At 39.3% G+C, this 22,087-nt stretch overlaps 1 protein-coding gene across 1 annotated transcript in view; it reads left to right on the top strand.

The window, feature by feature from the left end:
• The window catches only part of syne1b (spectrin repeat containing, nuclear envelope 1b), an 83,982-nt gene that overhangs the window by 7,907 nt on the left and 53,988 nt on the right, over positions 1 to 22,087 (top strand). The window contains exons 8-46 of the mRNA XM_079459177.1: positions 276 to 385; positions 1,170 to 1,277; positions 1,901 to 2,038; positions 3,012 to 3,176; positions 3,374 to 3,486; positions 4,125 to 4,293; positions 4,373 to 4,469; positions 4,891 to 5,093; positions 5,169 to 5,333; positions 5,638 to 5,790; positions 7,216 to 7,359; positions 7,452 to 7,619; positions 7,745 to 7,903; positions 8,416 to 8,580; positions 8,676 to 8,810; positions 8,935 to 9,093; positions 9,163 to 9,371; positions 9,459 to 9,567; positions 9,646 to 9,810; positions 10,871 to 11,038; positions 11,123 to 11,299; positions 11,380 to 11,520; positions 12,305 to 12,465; positions 12,576 to 12,726; positions 13,741 to 13,968; positions 14,047 to 14,145; positions 14,222 to 14,409; positions 14,487 to 14,610; positions 14,990 to 15,156; positions 15,269 to 15,422; positions 15,525 to 16,150; positions 16,305 to 16,484; positions 19,124 to 19,274; positions 19,353 to 19,511; positions 19,600 to 19,782; positions 19,865 to 19,966; positions 20,065 to 20,268; positions 21,131 to 21,338; positions 21,415 to 21,527. Of these exons, the coding sequence (XP_079315303.1) occupies positions 276 to 385; positions 1,170 to 1,277; positions 1,901 to 2,038; positions 3,012 to 3,176; positions 3,374 to 3,486; positions 4,125 to 4,293; positions 4,373 to 4,469; positions 4,891 to 5,093; positions 5,169 to 5,333; positions 5,638 to 5,790; positions 7,216 to 7,359; positions 7,452 to 7,619; positions 7,745 to 7,903; positions 8,416 to 8,580; positions 8,676 to 8,810; positions 8,935 to 9,093; positions 9,163 to 9,371; positions 9,459 to 9,567; positions 9,646 to 9,810; positions 10,871 to 11,038; positions 11,123 to 11,299; positions 11,380 to 11,520; positions 12,305 to 12,465; positions 12,576 to 12,726; positions 13,741 to 13,968; positions 14,047 to 14,145; positions 14,222 to 14,409; positions 14,487 to 14,610; positions 14,990 to 15,156; positions 15,269 to 15,422; positions 15,525 to 16,150; positions 16,305 to 16,484; positions 19,124 to 19,274; positions 19,353 to 19,511; positions 19,600 to 19,782; positions 19,865 to 19,966; positions 20,065 to 20,268; positions 21,131 to 21,338; positions 21,415 to 21,527 (6,518 nt within the window). The remainder of the gene's footprint in view (positions 1 to 275; positions 386 to 1,169; positions 1,278 to 1,900; positions 2,039 to 3,011; positions 3,177 to 3,373; positions 3,487 to 4,124; positions 4,294 to 4,372; positions 4,470 to 4,890; positions 5,094 to 5,168; positions 5,334 to 5,637; positions 5,791 to 7,215; positions 7,360 to 7,451; positions 7,620 to 7,744; positions 7,904 to 8,415; positions 8,581 to 8,675; positions 8,811 to 8,934; positions 9,094 to 9,162; positions 9,372 to 9,458; positions 9,568 to 9,645; positions 9,811 to 10,870; positions 11,039 to 11,122; positions 11,300 to 11,379; positions 11,521 to 12,304; positions 12,466 to 12,575; positions 12,727 to 13,740; positions 13,969 to 14,046; positions 14,146 to 14,221; positions 14,410 to 14,486; positions 14,611 to 14,989; positions 15,157 to 15,268; positions 15,423 to 15,524; positions 16,151 to 16,304; positions 16,485 to 19,123; positions 19,275 to 19,352; positions 19,512 to 19,599; positions 19,783 to 19,864; positions 19,967 to 20,064; positions 20,269 to 21,130; positions 21,339 to 21,414; positions 21,528 to 22,087) is intronic.

Here is a 22,087-nt window from a genome sequence, read left to right on the forward strand (position 1 = left end):
AGTCAAGATGATTTGAATCCTTAATCAGTTGAAAGACCGCTTAGTATTTTCTATTGCATTCAGGGTGTCTTTAAATTTATTTCTCATTTCATTATACTTTTTGTTTTATCTTAAAATGTATGGAAAGAGTCCTACAAAGGGTGAGGAGGTTCCTCGGTGGCTCCTTAAGCATCCTGGATTCCTGGATGATTTGTAGAGAGTGGAGTGGTTGTCAGACATACAGGATTGACTTTTGGTCAATCCAGATCTTTGAGGTCTCCGTGTTTCTCTTGCAGATGTGGATGTGGACAAACCTGACGAGAAATCCATCATGACTTACGTAGCTCAGTTCCTGAAACACTACCCAGACCCCCACCAGTCCGAGGCAGATGGCCACCAAGAAGAAGTAAGGCACGCCATCAGCTTCAAATACTCTCACCGCCCGCTGTAATCATTTCATGCCACCTATAGAGCTTCATTTGTCACCAACCAGGTCCATTTAGTTAAGTGCATCCAATGTGGAATCCATTCAAAGACCCATTCAACTGTAGAATCGCACCCATAATGCATTGCTCCGTGTGCTCACTCTGTGTCTCTGTCTGTGTCGCTCGCTGTGCGCGTTTGTAGCTGGTTCGTTCCATTCCTAAATTTGCTCTCTCTATTCCCACTCTACAGGTAAGAGCCGGTTTTCTCACGCATGCATGAAGCTTGTTTTAGACGACGGGTCGTTTTCAGAAAACAGTTGTTCAATCATTATTTTTCCAATACATGGTGGTTAATTGTTAATAATATCAATGTGAAGTCATGGACACACACGTACCAGATATCACTGTTTTCCCGAAACGACCCGTCTGCGGTGCTGCTCTCTTTTCAATTCTTCTTTTTTCCTGGCTAACGTCTTGACTGTGTTGTGTTTGCGTGTCTCGATGTGTCTGCTCTCCTGGACAGTATGACCCACAAGATATTGAGCTAATGCTTGAGGTATGTGTTTATCAATAAACAGGGTTATAATACGGGGCTATAAGCTTTATATGACATGTAGTGATTTGGGATCTTCAGTTTCAAATGAACCTTCTGCTTCTATCTTTTCATCACACTCTGTTACTTCATGTGGGATCGTGGTGTAAAGTATCTTGCCAAATGCTCTCTAAATAAGTGTTAAGTTATCGTTTTGCGTGTGCCGTGCACAGAGAGAGGAGAGAAAGGTGCTGAGGGAGGTGAAGGTTTGGCTGGATCAGCTGGAGAGAGATGTACTGCGTTTGCAGGGTTCTGAAGAGAGTCTCGCCGACAAATATCAGGTAAAATATATTGATCAAAGACAAAATGTGTTAGTCCTCTTGTGCACTAGAAAGGTTTGCATTACAAAACGATGGTATACAGGATGACTGTATATCTCCAGATACAGTATACGGCTTAAGAAAGAAGAGACCCTTTCAAAGGATTTTAAAATGTTATATTTATCGGTAGGCCAATGTGTTTTGGTAACTAACTGTGTTTAGGCTGTGAATAGTTCTGCCAAATTTCAAATAAAAATATTGTTTCTATCTGCATTTATTTGGAGAAAAGGAAAACTGGCGAATCAGGTGAAAATAACAGAAAAGATGCTCTGTATTTCTGAAATACTGCAAAGAAAACAAGTTCAGATACTTTAAAAAAATACAACAGTCATATTGTAATTTAAAGTAAACAATAATGTTTTATGTGTTTCGTCTTTCACATTGCTGTTGGATGACTTTATGTCACTCCTGGGGTTTGATTTAGTTAAAATTCAACAGACAGTGGTCTGGAATGACCACAATACATCTTTTCTATAAGCTTTTTCACTTTTCTACAGACTTATTTCAGATGTATTTTGATTATTGTCTGATCTTGACCTCTTTTGTCCCATTTTTCTATTGACCATCTTTTTGCATGCTTACAGGCCTTTAAGAGCTTCCGTGTGCAGTATGAGATGAGAAAGAAACAGATCGAATCTCTGTTGCAGCCCGTACATAGAGATGGAAAACTATCGGTGGATCAGGCCGTGGTCAAACAGGCCTGGGATCAGCTGTCTGTCAGGGTATGCGTTTCATCATTAACTATCATCAGTCGCTGTCTTCCACGCATCATATACGATGACATCGAAAAGAAAGTAAATAAGATCTTCTGTAATGAAGTGTAAGCTGTAGTGCAGGACTTCATCAGTGAGAAATCAGGACAGACACACAGAGGCTTTTGTTTATTGAAACAGAGAACTCCACAGAGCGGACACGGCGATCCGGTCAGGCACTCGACAGCTTGATGGCTCCTTTCATACAGAAAGTGTCTTTAAAGGTCCGGTTGAACGCGTAGTTGAGTACCGATAGAGTAGTGTTGCATACTTCGTATCTTCGAAGAATATTTAATTTGATCACGTTTATAAAAGACAAATACAGCTGTACTATTATTTCCATAAACAGACAACCTCCAGTGGGTGTGGAGGGGAGGAACTAAATCACGAGCACACAATACATCATCGCATTATCCCTGCATTACTGTTGTTTCTCTATAAATTTGTGTTGTTTACATTATGCACATACGCGCCGATTGCCAAATAAACTTTAATTAGTTTGACTTACCGCGTGCAGATCATGTCCGGCATCTTTTAGCGCTGGGACCGCACCATCTATCAGTATCAAACAATCTCCAAATCCAGGATTATATCCACCGTTTATATAATATCCAGGGCAGGCAATCTTGATGGTCTTAATATTGCTCGTCAGTTGACGCGTGTGCGGGGCTATTTCTTTGGCCTTGATGTGCGTCCTTTGCCGGGAGAATAGTCCAATAAGGAACTAAGAAAGTTGTAACATAACAGTTTTTACTTTAAGAAACCAACACGAACGTTGGGGGAACGTATCGAGCACAGAAATACTACGCAATACGTCCAACTTGTTTTTAGACAAGTCGACTTGAGCATGAGAAGCCAGCACGATTAACAGTGTAAAGAAGTCAGAAGGCATGAAACGGCGTTAAATCACACCTTGCTGTGATATGTTCTGTGGTGTGTCCAGCTCTTGGATTGGCACATCCATCTGGATAAATCTTTGCCTGGTCCTTTGGGAGTGATCGGAGCTTGGCTGCATCGGGCAGAACTTTCCCTAAGAGAGGACTTGGCCATTCAACAATCTCACGAGGAGACGGCCAACATCATCCACAGAAAACTGGAACAGCACAAGGTTCGCTTCAGACTCAAAATTCCATAACAACGCAAGATTTCTAGTTTTAGCATCTTTTTAAGCCTCAATTGTTTGCCTTGTTTTGGACCTACTTTGACGATTTGCTGTTGCGATCTCTTGTGCACTTCATGTGAGAAGCTTAAATATGAACAGTGTTCATCAGATTTTAGTTCTTGATGTTTGTGCTTTACATTCAGGAGGTGTTGAAGAATTTGGAAGGACACAGACATGCGTTTCAGCAGATTCACAGAGACAGATCTGTAAACGGGGTCCCGGTTCCACCCGATCAACTTCAGGACATGGCGGAAAGGTTCATTCTCATGAGCTTTTGCTTTACAGCAGGAGGCTGGTTTATAGACAACATGCAACGTTCTTTGATATTTTCATAACGTGACGATTTTCTTATAAATCTGGTTTATACGGGACATTTTGTTTTTTGGAATATACCGCACAATAAGGCCATTAATGTGACGTACTGTTTTATTTCATGTTGTCTTTAAACAAAAAAAATCATACATTTCTAAAATATATTGACTCTTTCCTACTCTAATGTAAATGTAAATACTAATGAGATGCACCGATATATCAGCCAATAATCGATATCGATTGATAAAAGCAATTGTTCACACAACCGTCTGATGTTTTAAAAACGGCCGATGAACAGGGCCAGGATATCCTGTCAATCAAAAGATGACAGGACTCCTTGTATAGAAAATGTTAAGAAACATCACCAGTTTGCTGTTTAATATTAATAGTCATTATATGAATTAAAAACATTCAGAAAGTTCATCTTCAGAATCGGTCGGCAGATAACACTCTGTTTAATCGGCTGTTAGTATTGGTGGAGAATTTTAGTTTCGGTGCATCTTTAATTTAAGTATTTATTCAGTGGATGCTTTTATCCAAAGTGAGTTACTGTACCAATTGTTTTACACATTTATTTCACAGATTTAATTTCGTGTCCACATCGTCCCATTTTCATCTTATTAAACTTGATTTCTGGGAGATGAAGTATCGCCTGATGGCTTTTCTCATCCTGGCGGAGTCAAAGCTGAAATCTTGGATCATTAAATATGGCCGGCCGGACTCAGTGGAGCTGCTCCTTCAGAATTATATAGTACGTCCGCAAGTCTTCAATTTACCACTTTAATGTCTGCATCATACATCCTACTAATAATCTATTCTTTCCAACTCAGACATTTATCGAAGGCCATAAGTTCTTTGAGCACTACGAAACAACGTTTCGGACCCTGAAACAGGCAGCAGAGACGTACATGAAGTCTGGCGCTTCCGGTAAGATGTGATGCTCTCATCCGTTATGTCCCATGAGGCAGAAGAAACACGCAGCTTTTTATGATCATTTTCTGGCATTCTGATCTCTACAAGCCAAAATAGTTTGGGATTATGTTCATTCTCTCTCATGATCGAACATCCTTGATCCCATTATTACAGTGTTAAAGGGATAGTAGGTTACCCAAATTTGAAGATGATTTTTGTTGTTCATAACCTGTGTACCTGGAACACGAAAGAAGACATTTTGTGTTCATGCAATGAAAATCGATGCGTGCCAGTGTTGTTTGGTTATCAGCATTCTTCAAAATATCTTCTTTTGTGACCGGTTTAAAATGACTTCATGGTATTGAAATTTGAATTTTTGCTAGCACAACTCCTTCTAAATCCAGTTCGTAACGTTTATCTCTGCATTTATTGACAGGTGAGGAGTGTGATGGAGTGAATAAGTTTCTGTGTGACGTGACAGCGCAATGGAAGAACCTGTCGGTGGAGGTTCGTAGCGTGCGTAGCATGCTGGAGGAAGTGATCTGTAACTGGGAGAAATACAGCAGCACCGTGGCAAGTCTGCAGGCCTGGCTGGAGGACGCTGAGAAGATGCTCAACCAATCAGAGAGCGACAAACGGGTGCGTATTAATAACTATCACTTTAGAAAGAAGTAAAACTATGGGGGCTTTGTATAAACACTGTCCGTTCTGCAGGAGTTTTTCCGGAATCTTCCGCACTGGATTCAGCAGCACATGGGCATGAACGATGCTGGAAACTTTCTGATCGAGACATGTGATGAGACCGTTTCCAGAGAACTGAAACAGCAACTGCTTCTCCTCAATGGCCGATGGAGAGAGCTGTTCGTCAAAGTCAAACAGGTAAGACATTCTCTTCTTTCTTATGTCAAGCAAGCATTCTTGTAGCGGTTCTTGGTACAAACCGAATCTACTCGCCTTTAAAGGGACATTTTTATACCATGAAGGACCTCTTTTTACAACTTACTTCCCAACTATGGTCCGGTTCACTGGTGATATACTTTTTTTGGGGGGTTCTGAGTGTTAATACAGTATTACTTTCATGATGTGGCTTATTTAAATGTTGTTGCGTCTCTTGATATAGTAGATAGAGATATAAAGGTTTCTGGAGAAAAGGAGAAAATATTGACATGAGTGTTTGTCTCAGTATGCCAGAGCGGATGAAGTGGACAAACTGAGAAAAGATTATGAAGATGGAATTGGAGCTTTGAAAGCATTTATTGACACATCCAACGAGAGGATGAATACTCCAGTTCAAGTGTCATTTCTGAACATCAGGACGTATCTGCAAGATGTCGAGGTAATCTGAATTCAAGGCTTTCTTCGATGTTTACTTCTGATAGTTTAAAGGTGCAGTAAGGGATTTCTGAGAAACGCAATTAAAAATTAAAATCAACATCCAAACAAAAACATTTGAAAATTTGCTACATGTCTTGTGTTGGTCACAGTTGTGGCTTCTTAAATAGAAGAAAAAACTAATCTGATCGCTCCACATAACACCATGACACTCGCAGCCAATTGGTTAACAAGGTGTGTTTACGCTCCTGAGGACTAATGCTGCGTCGCAATTCGCCTACTTATACTATGCACTAAAAGTATGTACAGTTTTTGTTTGGAAAATGCATTCACGTGTATCAAAATAAAACGCACGCACTGGGACATATTAACAGGAAACGGAAGTGGATTTCACACATTCAAAATACAGCTCTAGTAAAGTATTTATTCAGTCATTGTTTCATTTGTAATGTTAACTCTATAGTTATATTTATTAATTTAGTGATGGAACAGTTATTTCCTAATCATTATTAATGCAGTGGAGCATCACTTAACTGCGCCTACTCGCGGTGAGTTTTGGGTAATATCCGATTGTGCATCATTCTGTACTTCAAATTTCTAGTAGACCATCTGGGAATCTTTCGAATACTCTTTTCAACATACTACAGTTTAGGACACAATAATTCTACTTTCAAATACTATTTACGACGGATAGTATTGTTATTTTGGCGGCGGAGAGCAATGAAGGCAGGGGTGTGTTTCTTTTAGGTAGGAGATGGACAGTACTTTTTTTACACCATTCAAAGTATCTATTGTGTACAAAGTGTTGTTATATTATGAAGCATATATCATGCTTTCACTCCGCTAAATTTGTAAATACGAAATATTTCTTCATTAAATAAATATTATTCCATTAAAAATGTTTTCCTTTAATACTTCAATACATTAAAAATCTTAGCAAAAAAGTAAAGTAAAAACACTAAAGTTCAGATACTTTAAAAACCTTGGTATTCGGTATTTGTTTGGTTATCGAATATAAATATCAACAGTGTTTTACAGAAATCACATACTGTTCTTTCCTTTGCATCGCTTTGCTTCATTAAAGCTGTAAAAACAGCTATAGATCTTTCAGGTCATGCTCTTGCTTCTTCTTTCTGACTTAATAAAATACAATAGTTGCTTGGTAATTGAATAAATTATGTATGTTTATCTATTTGGTGCAGTGCTTATCTATGTAAAAAAAGGGAAATTGTACAAACATCTGGTTAAATAAACCCCTACAGGGTGATACTGTGATAATGACTCGAAAAATATCACTGATGAGCTGAGCTGTGTACTGATGCAATTATCCAACCAATTTATTTGATGGGGATAAATGATGTTGATGTTTACTGCAGTGTCGTTGACGCTAGAGAGCATGAGATCATAAATGTCATCTCCATCCTCTCAGGACATCAAACACAAGGTTCCGTCCATGGAGGCGGCGTACAAAACGGCCACGCGTAACGCGCAGCAGCTGACCAAAGACCTCACGGAGGAGGAGATCGCACAGATGCTGGCCGCCATGGCAACCATCAAAGATGAGCTCTGCAAGGTGCCCCACCCTGCCGTTTCTCCCATTAACCGACACGTTAAGTTTCATGGTCTCGCTTTCTTTTTGACCTCAGTACGTGCCGTCTGTTTTAGATCAGAGAGAGAGCTCTGCCCCTTCTGAGGGACTCCCAGGCCATGCTGCCTCCTTTAGAAGAAATGGAGAAAAACATCACCGGGTTCTACCAGTCGCTGGAGAAGGCGAGTCGCATCACCTCCTCTCGGGACTCCGAGGCTCCCGGAGACTTCAATCAGAAGTGTCAGGTAACTCATGCTGTCATAAGCTAAGTACTCAGGAGTATTCAGAGGGAAAGACGTGCGTGACACGATGCATTTAAAACAAAAACTTGAGTGACATCTCTGTCTCTGTTTGTCAAAACGATTCGCAGGAGCTGGTTACATATCAGCAGAGCTGCAAAAAGTGTCTCTCAGTCATTGATAAAAACCATCAGGTCATTCTGAAATCCTTGGACACCAGTAAGAACCTTAAACATCTGGACACATCGCTGCTGGAGAGGAGAATCGCTGAGCTTCAGACTTCTTCACAGGTATCGCACGTGCGTCACGCGAGTCATAAGCAATGCGATACAGTCATTTTGTATTGCTTAAACTTTCCTCGGTTTGAGCTTCATTTGAAAAAACTTCGTCCAAGATATTTCTTCAGTGAATTGGAAATTAAAAACACATTTTTCATATACTGCAAAAGTAACAGGGCTAAACAATTTTTCCATCCTTTGGGAAAGTTGATAATGTTTTTGAGAAATGTTTAAATCAATGTCTGAATTATTATGCAATGTTAATAATATGCATGAAATACAACAAAACACTTTGGACATGATAAAAAAATTACAATGCAAAGCAACAGGTAAAACAGAAAAATAGGTTTATTTTGTGCGCTTACATAAAAAAAATCCTTTCCTGGTAGCATTGAACCATTTCTTTTTTAGGTTTCCATTCTGTCTCCACGTAATCACACAGCTGTCCATGGTAATACGTTGTGATAGTGAGGCATCTCATTTCAGAAATTAAATGTGCACTGTGCTGGATTTGTTTCATAAAGGCCATGGTAAAAGAAACCACCGAGTGGAAGAGACACGTGGAGGCCAACAGCAGCCTGATGAAGAGATTCGAGGAGTCTCGCATCGAACTGGAGAAAGTTCTGAAAATAGCCCGCAGCGCCATGACAGAGCGAGGAGACCCAGAGGACCTTCTGAAAAAACACACGGTGAGAAAAAAAACCCGGTTCCGGGCAAACAGCCCTCAACGTTCTCAGCTTGGAAAGCGGAGACATTTTAACGTTTGCTGTTGTGTTTCATGTAGGAGTTCTTCGGTCAGCTGGATCAGAGAGTTCTCAACGCGTTTCTCAAAGCCTGCGATGAGCTCACAGATATACTGCCAGAGCAAGAACAGCAGAATCTGCAGGAAACAGTCCGGAAACTGCACAAGCAGTGGAAGGTCAGAAAACTTACAGCATCATCTCACAATCCCATCTCTCTAGCATTGAAGAAATGAAACTAGGCATCAGCTTCAGAGGAGCATTTTTCCAATAACCTGATCGTATGAAAATTTGTTTTTACAGGACGTTCAAACGGAAATTCCCATTCACCTGTTGCACCTGAAGGTGGAGCTGGAGAAGAGTCGTCTGATGACATCACTGCAGGAGTGTCAGTCTGAGCTGGCCCGTGAAAACCGCAGCCTGCCGAGCGTGGGCAGTGAGAGGTTGATCAAAGAGCACAGGGTGAGACCCGCTTTGTTTTCTATTGTCTACATGTGATACGTCGAGCTGACGGTGGATGTCTTCTTCTAGATGTTCTTTAAGGAGAAGGGTCCTCAGGCTCTCTGTGAGAAGAGATTTCAGCATATGGAAGAACTCTGTCTGAAGCTTCCCGAGAGCCAACAGGCCCAGCAAACCTTGGAAAGCTCCAGAGCGGCGTCAACCGAGCTCAGGGAGGAGCTCGAGAGCACGCATCAAAAACTCATTCAGCATCCTGACAAATGGAAAGAGTTTAACACCAGGTAAACCCCTGAGCTTCTCGAAGCTTCCGTCTTCAGGATAAATCACTGCAAGATGACATGAATGTCTTTTTTTGTTTGTCTTTGCAGGTTTTCTGAGCTCTCTGCATGGGTGGCGTCGAAGGAAAGTCAACTCAGACTTCTGCGGAACCGAGCTGGAGACCCCAGCAAGTTTGGCCAGGTCAAATCTACAATCGAGGTGAGAAATCGTCAGAATGGATTAAATGAATGCGAGAAGTGTCGAAAGTCTTAGGGAACGTTCTCACTTGATTTGTAGAGTCTGAGGAATGAGGCCGAACTTCAGGAGGGGAACGTGAGCTGGCTGAAGACGCGTCTGGCCGCACTCATTGAGGTTTGCACACAGAGTGATGCCCAGCGGCAGGGAGCGGCTCTCAGCAAACTCTCCACTGACTTCAAGGGTCTCCTGACCTCCCTGTCTGAGGTTAGACATTGGGTTCTTATATATTGAAATATTTGGTAACGCTTTAGATTTCGGCCCGCAATGTACCGCACAATTATGGAATTTACAGCGTAACTAACTGTAACGATAATGTACCTCTACGGTACATGTCTGTAGGTAAAGGGGAACAATATGCAAAGTTTGGGGAATAACGGAAATTCAAAAGAATTGTATAAGGGGTAACTATTTGAATATAACGTAGTGTGCATGACCTGAAGTAATCTATAAAACAATCTTTTGGTAAACGCACTATGTTTTTGTATTCACAATGTACCCATAGATAAGCTTATCTGGATATGAATTAAGTACGGGGTTCATTTTTATTAAAGCAAACTTGAAATAAGGGGAAATTATGTGTTCAGTTTTTGTGCAAGCTAAATGAAGCACACAGATTCAACTGTAAATTTGACTTTAGGATCATTTCTTTTTGGATTGATTTTAGGATTGTTGATCACAAATAATAATTTTGTTATTGTAAGTTATTTTGATGAGTTTAATGTGTAAAATGTTGATATTTAATTAAATCTAACAGATTTAGTTCCGAAACAAAATTTCAATTCAATTTTTAATACATCTTTTTGTTACACATATAACTTAAGATATACAAAATGGACAACATTCAAGGTTAAAATAAATCATATGTATGTAAATCAAAAAGTCGAATAAGTCTTAAACAGAAAAATACAAGTACATTTTAACATGAAATTAAAATTAAGAGATGAATTACTGTATTAAAGCTAACCACTAAGACGATCAAAAATATTAAAATTGTATTTATGTTGATGCAGCTCAACCAATAGAATTAATACATCGTATAAATTATATAAAAAAAATAAACACCATAGCTCTACAAAATGTACCATATGTCATATTATTGTAATTTTTACCCAATATATTTATTATTTATTTATTGTAAGTAACTGTAAGCAACACATGGCCAAAAATGCAGATTGGATTTGTTTATGGTTACATGAAGCTTTTTAATTCTGTGATCAAAATATAAGAGATGGTTTAAGTCTGCGCGTCTCTTGTGCTTGTGCAGTCTGAGAAAGTCGTGCTGGCGGTGGGTGACTGCGTGCAGTTCAGAGAGGATGTTAAAGCGACACTAGAGGAGCTGACTCAGGGTCAACGGGAACTACAGTCAGAGGCCACCAAGATTCTCGAATCTGAATCCGTCAGAGAAGCCCAACAACTGTTGCTGCTTTATCAGGTGCCTAACAGGATAAATCGCCAAACACACCGTTTGTTTTTTGAATGATTCTGCTCACACGTTTTGTGCTTTCTCGATGTCCAGCAACAACTGAAGCGTCTGCGCTTGAAGAGGAAAGAAATGCAGGAGCAGATCAATCGTGGAAAGCAGCTCCAGGTCGATGAGGGTCTGGAGGAGAGCCTACAAGAAGATCTGGAGAAGCTGGAGAGCACCTTGAGCAAAATGGATCAAAGCATCGAATCGCAGGAACACAAACTGGAGGTGACGAAAGACAGACAATATTCTGCACACTTCGTTTGCACACCGACAGCCTTGTTGTAAACGGCCCACTGTGTCCTCAGGTGACTTTAGCTGCTTGGCAGGAGTTTGACGCTCAGCAGGCCGGAGTGAAAGAGTTTGTGGCTAAAGTGCGATCGGTCACAGAGAGAGAGATGATCTTTAGTAGTCCAGAGAGTCTGACCACAGAGCTGGAGCAGACCAGGGTGAGAAACAACACTCTCCAGAGACTTACACTGTTCACACCAAACGCTCTTTATTACACGCAGGAAAAGTTCGTTATTTTTGCATGAGTGATGCGCGAAACATTACGCGACGGGGAGTGTCTTCACGTGTCCAAACCCGTCATCCAGTCATCTTCATTTCTTGCTCGAGTTGAAATTTTTCAACTTGATGGAAGATGCGATTGAAGCGTGTTTGACGCAATCGCGCCGCCCCATTCGCGTCATTGGCATCACCGGCCGCGAGTTCGCGTCCACTCGCACCATTGCATTGACTGTGTATGTAATTTACTCGCGCAAAACGCTTAACTCGCATTTGGTGTAAACGCAGCATTACGAATTAAATCATGAATCATCACCTTTTAGTTGCTTCATTCTGAAAATAGGATTTCAACCAAAATGTTCATTATGAAATGAGCACCTCAGACAATCAAGCGATTATAAAACAAACAGATCATGTAAAAACTCGTTCATTCCCCCTCATGTCATATCAAACCTTTCTTTCTTCTGCGGAGCACAAAAGAAGATATTTTGAAGAATGTTGGTTAACAACATCAAATCCCATTGACTTCCAATGTTCAAACACAAAACCACTGAGATATTTCTCCAAATATCTTCCTTTGTGCTCCATAGATGAAAGAGTCACGAGGGTGAGTAAACGATGAACGTTCTGTCTAAGAAGGCTAAAATTGCTTACACAATGTTTCATAAAGCCATGTTGAATTTATTTTACGTTTTTCCATTTTAAAACTAAAACCTTTTGTTGCAGGAGCTGTTAAAACAGAGCGAAACAGAGTCCAAACAGGTGAACGGTCTTCTAAAGAGGGCCATCGAGATTCAGCTAGGGCCCAAAAACCAGTCTCTCCTGCAGGTCCAAGCACGTGCTTTGAGCGAACAAGTGGACAAAGTTGAGGCTGACCTCAAGAGAGAGTAATGTTCTGCTTTATGTTTGAGATTTTACATAAACAAACTGCATTCAAGATTATTGGATTTTGAGTATTCTACGAACATAACGCTGCGCTTTGATTGTGGTTTTCCAGCATTGTGACGCTGGATGAGATGAAAGCTCAGTGGGATTCATTCGGGAGCGAGTTTGAAGCATTTTCGATGTGGATTACAGAGAGAGAACGAGAACTGGATGTTCTGAAAAGCACCAGTGGCCTTCTTGAGCAGCAGATTCTGACTGTGAAGGTGCACAGATTTAAGCCTGTTCACATTATATAAGAAACAACACATTAAGGTTAAGGGTTGAGATAAACTTTTTTGTGTGTAAATAAATCAAGAACGTTAATATGTTTTCAAAACTCTCTGTAAACTTATAATAATGGTTTATAAGTTGAACTGTCATTGTGACTGTAAATATCAGTTTAACGTCATTTGATGTCAACACTCATAAAAGCACAGGCTCAAAACGGCAATGGCGATAGTCTGACAAAAACGCTTAAACTTGTTGATAAATATATTAGTTGATTAACAAGATTTTGGGGGAATTTTTTATGAACTTTTAAAAGAAAATATTGGTTTTATTAACTGTTATTTTCTTACATTCTCTCTCTCTCTCTCTCTCTCTCTCTCAATATATAACAGTATAGTTATATATTAGGTTGTTTATTTATTGGTCTTGTAGTATTTTAGTAATATATTGTAGATAAATATATTTGTAAACGAACAGGAGTTTTTGTAATATTGTTTACCATATTCTTAAAATAAAATTAATATTTAACAATTTAAATACATTTTTTTTATTTGACATTTTCATTTATTTTAAATTAAAAACAATAAACTAGTTAAATTTTAAATATTTGTTTCTCTATATACATGATTATATTTTAGGTTGTTTAGGTTAGTTTTAGTTTTTTACTTAAATGAACAGGAACTAAAACATTTCTTTTTTATAAAAATGTAAATAATAACATTTCAAATAAATGTCCTTATTATACTTATGTACTTATTAATTTTAAATTAAAAACAATAAATAACTTAGATTTTATTAGGTTTTTTAGGTTAGTTTTTTACTTGTACATTGTTTGATAAGTACATTTGTAAATGAATAGGAGTTAAAACATTAAAAAAAAAAAAAATTAATATTTTTAAATGCATAAATATTACTACATCAATAAATAAACAACCTAAAAAATATGTTTAAGTTAAATCACAGCCTCTGATTTTGCATTTGTGTGCCTTTTCTGTCTTTTGTGGATTCAGACGGTCAGCGATGGTCTTCAGGAGAGAGCGGAAGTCTTGCCCAGGCTGGAGGAGAAGTCACAAGCATTGGTCCAGTTTCTGTCCTCCGGCGAGGGCGCTCGCATCAAAGCTCGCTTGACGCAGATCGGGAGGTACTGGGAGGAGCTGAAAGAAAGCGTGGAACACCTGAACAGACGGTTAGAAGAAAGCTCCACCCACCAGATGAAGTTCAATGCCAATCTTCAACAGGTTTGTGTTATTGAAGAATTTAAATGGGCACTGAATTTGTTTTTGCGCAACGCCTAACAACCTTGCAACCTATTTAAGGTACAAGCAGAGGTTGAAGGCATCCAGAAGAAACTGGACAGCCCCGTCACTTCATGTGTGTCCTCATCCGAGACCTACAAAACCCTGCAGGAATACATGGTATGAGTGACGTCAATAGGAATATTGTTGTTCTTTTCCCTCAAGTTTTCTAAAGTCGTGCTCGTTTGGATTTCAGGATGTGTTCCAATCCCTGGAGAAGCTGAAGGCCACCCTGTTGTCTCTATCCGCTGGATCCCGCCGGCTCAGTGAGAGGGGAACGGCAGAGAAGGCCGTGGCGTCTCTACAGCAAACTTACGAGCAGTGTTTAAAACAAGCCAAAGAGAAGCAGAACCAAATGGAGATCCTTCTGTCTCTTTGGCAGAAGTATGTTCACATTTATCTTTAAGATCCTTTTAAAAATCGGCATGTTTTTTCTCAATTCTCGATTATTTTCGTCTCAGATATGAGAAGGATTGGTCTGCCCTGCAGTCGTGCCTCGAGCGCTGTGAAGGTGTATCCGGCTCCGAGACCCGCTTCCTCCCTGTTGACAAACTAAAGCTGGATGGAGAACTTCTGGAACTAAAAGTAATTGAGCTGTTCTTTTTAATATTGTATAGCACCGATACAGTATATCATTGAATGCAATATGACATAATATTCTTAACTTAGTTTTATACATTTGGATTTGGATAGATTGTAAAAAGTACCCTGAGTTAAATGTTAATCTGAGGTTCGCTCTGTCATGATGGAGTTCTCATTTAGAGATCAACCTGGTCTCAGATGTGTCTGTTCATATTGCTTAAAATAATTCAAACCCATGAAGTTTGTAGATGGTTTGGGTCAATTTGATGGGAAATGCTTGAGTTCCTATTGAGATCTTGACTTGACAAATCTATGTTCACTTTGAGACATTGTTTTATATCTTAATTGTTTTTTAAATTAAGTATAAGTTGTTCTTCTTCAGCACCTACAGAGTGAACTTCAGTCACTGGAATCGGTTTACAACAGGCTGATGGCAGAAGAAGGAACTCTTCACTCCACCGCATCAGAACAGCGGGTGAAGACCCTCGAAGAAGACCACAAACAGCTGGAGAACAGATGGATCTGCCAGACCGCGGCTATACCACACAGGTACACAAAAGCACCATTTTCCTGCTACCTTCCAAATCCATAGTCCTTGAAAATCCATTGAATTACTCAAAAATGATCCTGTACAGAGCACTTACATGCACTTTTACAACAGAATGCAAGTACTTGAGAAACACCTGACTCAAGTGGAGCAGTTCGATCAAGCCCTGCAGAAGTTCTCCAAGTGGGGAGAATCTTTCCTCTCATCTCTACACTCAACATCTCATGTTGATATCACTGATCTTCAGCCTTTTATAGATGATGTCAAGGTATATTTCGCTATGAGATCCTCCCGTAAATGACGCCCGATGTCACTTCTTTACTTCTTAAGAGTGTGCTGTTCTGATTCACAGTCTTCTTTTCATCCTCAGGAGAAGAAAGAAACGCTGCAGAAACAAAATGTTGAACGACAGGATCTTCAACAGCAGACTAAAGCCCTGTGTGATGTCTGCGAGCCTGCTGTGGTCCAACAGCTTCAGGGTAGATGTGAGAGCTCTCTGCAGCCTTACCTGGAAGCCAGCCAATTGCTGGAACTTCGAGGTGAAAGTCTGGAAAAGCTAGAAGCCTTCTTCCACACCCGAAGCGTGGCCGCCAGCGTCCTCCAGGGTCTCAGACAGACTGTGGAGAGCGCCGGGAGCTGGGACAAGAGCCGTGTGGATGAGCTGCAGCGAGACATGCAGGCCATCGTCCCCGACATCAGCCGCCTGGAGACACTGGCAGTAAACCTGGACGGCAGCCTCTGTAAGGCTCATCTTCACCCGATTGATGGTAAAGAGGGACGCGCCTCATGCCGATCGCTGGCCGACTCTTTGAGCTCGGAGATGGACGGCGTGAGGAACCTGCTGGGCTCCAAACAGAGTGAGGCTGAGGCTCTAGGTGCCCTGTGGAGCTCCTTCAGACAACGCAAAGAGCAACTGCTCAAAACGGTGGAGGACATCGAGGAGAAAGCGGATCAGCAGTGTTTGAAAGAGGCAAATGTTCTTACTCTACAGCAGAGGTATGAAACACATTGATCTTCAGGTGGGACCAGCGTTCAAAAGATTCATTGTAACTGCACCAAAGAGATAATTTTTGATCCCTGAAGTTAATCTCAAGGAAAAGTGTTGGACCGATAAATGTTGAGTTGGAGCTTTTTTTTGTGGTGTTGGTAGGCTTCGCTTCTTCAATCAGTTGGAGGACGAGCTTCAGTCCCATCAGCATGAGGAGCAGTGGTTGAGAGATAAAGGTCATCAACTGGCTCAGAGAGATGCAGAGCTGGGCGGGGAGGTCCTGAGAGAGATAAACCTTCTTCAAACCAGCTGGGAGGACACCAAGAAACTCATCGCTGAAAGGTCCGAGACCTTTACCCTCGTTTTTTACTGAAACATTAATATGGTGATGTCTCTAAGAATCTTTATTACTTTATTGCTCCATATAAACACAGTTTATATACAAACATTTAGGTCGGGAAAAAATTATATAAGACATTATCTGAAGGTGTTTGCTGAAATGTTTTAAATAAAACCTTCATCGGAAGGTGTTTTTTTTTTGATAAAAAAAACTTTGAATAGACAACTAAAATTGTATTTAAAAATGGACTTGGCCTGAATAATCAAAGAAACAATGATAAATCAATAATAATAATATTCAATAATGTTTTAAAAGCATCTCCAGGTGAAACCTCAAGACTCTGCTTTTGATGGAATGACAAGAATTTTTAGCAAATTCTGGGAAATGGTTGAAACACTGAAGGGGATAAAATTCGACTTGGTTTGATTTATTTTTACTAGAAATGGTGCAATGCATCTGTGCTCTGTATATAGACGTTTTCAAAGCAACAACATTTACCAAAGTTACTGCGCATGTGTGGGTTTGTGGATGGAACTTAACTTCCGGTACTCATCCGCGAACAAGAGCATTTAGATTATTTCTGAAAACAAGCCAAAGTACATACATACAGTATGCAGTTCACTATTTGATGCAAGATTAAAAGCCACCATAAAAATGTCCATTCTCAATGTATTTTTATTGTAAAAATATTGACAGATTTAAAAAAAGAAAAAGAAAAAACCTAAAAATATATTAACTTTTTAATCAAAATAAATTAACATCATCATCTCAAAACAATGAATACAGCTTTTTTTTTACTTAACTGCACATATATGCCAACAACAAAATAAAGTTGACGTGTAAAACGGAATTTCCACATCAGGGTTATTATAGGGTTATTATATTATAGCGCTACAAAACAGATCAAGTGATCACTAAATCAATAGGTTTTTTAGGTTTGAAATATGGTCATAACAAAACTAACAGTACCAGTGACATCACATTAAAAGGTAAGTTAACATGGTACAAATAAGAACAATGGAAATATATACCAATAAATGACACTAACACTACAGAACATTGACCCCAATTACCTGTAGCTCTGTATTATCATCAGTTGATTACATAGATTAGATATGATAGATGTGTGTGTGTGTGTGTGTGTGTGTGCAAGCTTCTCAAATAAATTGCCCTTCAGATACAGACCTTATTATTCCCATCATGATGTCATTTAACGGCCAAAATTCAGTCTAAATGAACGCATCAAACTTGATTATTTTAATATTGTCTGTAACCTACATGCAGGTTGAGGTGAGCTACTCATTGTTTCTAAATGCATCTAATACAGACAATGGGTTCTTTTTTATGTCATAATGGTCATTATGTGAGAAAAACAATTTTGTTTGATTTCTGTCATTAATATTCCACTTTCTTTTTTGTTATGGTTAAGTCATTAACACAGTGTTGCTCACCTTCTTCACTGGGTGCAGTTATGGGGAGACTGGGGTGCTGCTGACTCATCTGTTGTTAAGTCTGCTAAGATGGGCATGGACAATGATTTAATATGAATATCTTGCTAAACGTTTCCCTGCACTGATTAAATGTTGATGAAGTGTAGGCTGACACTAGCCTGCAGCTAGCTAGCTAGCTTATTTCACTATGGACAACAGGTTAATACCACTCACAGTCTGAATGCTACCCACCTTTCTTGGTGAAAAACTGGGTTACAGATTGACACCCTTTTCACCCAGGACCGAACCATTTCATGCAGACTCAGGGGGGTGCTCGGTCAATATGTATGTTTACTTTTTGGTCCATTGGGGATATTTCACTTTTATTGCCAAATACCTTAAATAAAAGACATCCTTCATTTTATTATTATTTTAAATATACTAAATGATGATGATTTATATAGTGTATAATATAATTTAAAATTAATTAGTTTTTTTCTATTTGTTGGGGCCCCTGTCAGTCAGGGGCCCTTGGAATTGTCCTAACTTTTCCCCCCATACGGCGCCCATGAACATATGTCATTTAAGATGAATAGTCATTACAGGAAGGAAGTGCATTTTCAGATTTTATCTGAAGTTTACGAGGGCACACGATTTTTGAAAAGAGAATGACCCACATTGATCAAATATATACAATAAACAATGCAATACTGCATAAAACAATAGACATTGTCATTTTTTATTTCACTGGAACTTATTTCAATGTGACAAATTGTTTATGTTAATTAAATAAAATTAACATACGACAAAATTCAACAAATAGTTAAGTGTCTAGGGTGAGGGATGTCTGGGCATCTCTGCTAAGACTGCTGCCCCCGCGACCCGGCCCCGGATAAGCGGAAGAAAATGAATGAATGAATGAAATAAAAGGATAAAATAAATTTATATGAATTCAAATTAAATGAAATTAAAGATAAATTGTTATATTATTAGCCTCTATCCAGACCGATAAACAAAAACCGTCTTTAGAAAATGTTAAGAATTATCACCAGTTTGATGTGCAATATTAATAGTCATTATATAAATTAATAACATTCAGAGAGTTAAGAAATGTTTAAGAAAAATAAGAAAATCGCCATCGACAGATGTCACTCTGAATAATCAACTATCCTAATAATAATATCTATCCTAAAACTGCGTTCTTTTTCCAGGCAGGAGCAGAGCAGTGCTTTGGTTGAGCTCATGAAAGACTATCACAGTCTGAAGTCTGCTATAAACACTATATTAGAGAGCACTGATGCTATCTCTGATATTAAAGCTGCTTTGAAAGACCAGGAGGACACCAGGAGATCTCTGATGAAGGTATGAACCGAACAATGCCCATCATATGTCCTCACCTTAAACAGTTTTTTTCCTCAACCATCTTTTGATGTTCTTTAGCACGAAGCTGTGAAAACTGAGATGGCCAGTAACCAAGAGATGCTCGAGCGCTTCTCCAGCAAAGGAAAGCAACTTCTGAGCGAATTAAACCGCATCCCTGATTGTGACGCACAGATAGTGAAGAAAGAAATGGATGCTACCGTGGATCAGTGGCTTGATGTGAGCTCGTCGGAAGGGCGATTATTAAAATATTTGTACCGAATTAAAATCATCTCATGCTTAAATCCTGTCTGATTCTCGTCAAAAGGTGTCCGAGAAAATCGAGGACAATCTTGAAAGTCTTAGAAAGAGCTCGGCTTTGTGGTTGGATATCTACGATATCAACGCTGAGATCGAAAGCTGGTCCAACATCTCAATGATGGAACTCACAGATGCAGCGAATAATTTTAACGACAGCCAGAAGACAGAGAACAAACTGTGTGAAGTCAAGGCACGTCCCGAGCTGTCCTATAGAGTGAATGGATGTAAAGGTCAAACGTAATATCATTTTATTATTTATTTTCCCTGTGTAGGTGGATGTCGGGCTTAAAGAAAGGAAGATCAAGACTTTCCAAGACAAAGTGTCAGAGCTGAAAGAACTGGCTGGTGTTCAGGACACCTCTGCTAAACTACAGGTAACACTGGTGTTATTTTTTATCAGTTAGAGATGCGAAACGTGTCTCGTTTGGTAGTCAGTTCATCAGTTGGGTTGTGAAATCTGTTGTCACGTCAGGTGATGGAGACGGACCTCAGGAGGAAGATAAGCAACATAGAGGAGTTAAGTGATCAAGCCAGGAACAATCTTCAAGACTTCTGCTCTCAGAAGAAGCAGCTGGTTGATTTTCTCTCGCAGATGTCCGACTGGTTGAAGAACATTGAGCGATCTTTGTTAGATTCACCGTGTGAAACGGCTCCGGAGGAGATCTGCAGGGTGAAGGTAAAGACCGTCTGACACACACGAACCATGATCAAACAGGACATTTTGATTCGTCGCTTGTATTCTATTTCTGTGATGTCACGCTGGCTAGTCCCGCCCACACTGAAATCTAACCAGCCCACAATTTTGGCTCCTGTAAATGTGTCTTAAGCATCAAATATTATCATTTGTTAATATCCTTGAAAGCAAGACAAATATTATTTTATATATTTAATATTAAGACATTTATTTCTGTAGCACAGGTGTATGTTTTCTTAATTTTTATAGTTATTTTATTTTATTTATGTATTGTATCAAGTATAATATAAAAAATTATGTTAAAGTTTCTTAGTTGAAGATTTGTTTATATCCAAGAAAACAAGACAAATAATAATACGTAAGAAATTTATTTCTGCAGCGCAGAATGTTTTCTAAATTTTTATAATTCTTTTATTTTATTTATATATTGTATCAAGTATAATATAAAAAATTATGTTAAAGTTTCTTAGTTGAAGATTTGTTTATATCCAAGAAAACAAGACAAATAATAATACGTAAGAAATTTATTTCTGCAGCGCAGAATGTTTTCTAAATTTTTATAATTCTTTTATTTTATTTATATATTGTATCAAGTATAATATAAAAAATTATGTTAAAGTTTCTTAGTTGAAGATTTGTTAATATCCTAGAAAGCAAGACAAAAATAAGAAGTTAGAAATTCATTTGTATGTTTTCTTTATTTTAAAAATAAAGAAAAAAGCGTCTGCCAAATGAATAAATGTAAATGTAAGTGTAAATATTTTACAGTTGAGAAAAAGAAAACAAAGTTCTGACAATACTGTTGTGTCTTTAGAATGATGTTTTCTTTGTAAAATGTTTGCAGGAGATCCAAAAACAGCTACAGAATCAGCAGACGAGCATCGACTCGGCCCGGGAAAGCCTGAACACCCTCTGCAGAAAATACCCGTCGGAGGAGCTCGCCGCTCTGGGATCATCGCTGACGGACCTCATCAAAAATTATGAAACAACCAATCAGCTGTGTGTTAAAAAACGGAGCTCCTTACAGTTCGGCCTACAGCAACACTTCAACGGTCAGAATCACAACAACGTCTTTATCCTCTTATTTTGTGTGCCGATGGATAAGCACTTGTCACTCGTTTTCTTCAGATCTTGTCAAGGAGTTTCACACATGGCTTTCCGGACAGAAGGAAATCGTGAGAGAATGCTCCGATCATTCCGGTGACTTGAGCCTAGTCGAGCGCAAACTACAAAAACTGAAGGTGAAGAATCTTGTTTAGGAAATTGTTCTTGCTCTCCGAATGCAAATATTAGCAATATTAGTGAAAGGCATGGGCGAAGCTAGCCCCTTTTTAGGGGTGCTTCTGCACCCCTAAAAAGGAGCTCAGCACCCCTAAAACTTGGAGTAAGAAATGTTGTTATTCTAAAAAGAATCGTCTTTTAGAAGGTTAAATAATTTCCAAAACATACTCCGTAGTTTTTGGATTAAAATGTATGTGTTAAGGATGAAAATGAAACATCCCCGCTTAGCAAATGGTCCTCTTCTCTTCCTCCTCTGTACCTACACCGCTCAGCGCGAGACACACGCGGAGTGAGAACCCGTTATGTAGTGTTGTGAATCAACTAAGTTGCTCCAAAGCTGTCTCACACTTCTTTCCTTTTACATAGAGTTGTTCCGAAACCATATCGGTGAGTACTGGAGTCAGAATCCTGAATCACCATGGTACACCTATAACAAGTGTTTATTTTCGGACTATTTTAGTCCAGCGGGTCGCCGCCGCTGTGGAGTAGCACAGGACCTGGGTGACTCGTCCATGGTCAT

The sequence above is a fragment of the Barbatula barbatula genome, assembly GCF_947034865.1.
Source record: "Barbatula barbatula genome assembly, chromosome: 6".
Classification (NCBI taxonomy): domain Eukaryota; kingdom Metazoa; phylum Chordata; class Actinopteri; order Cypriniformes; family Nemacheilidae; genus Barbatula; species Barbatula barbatula.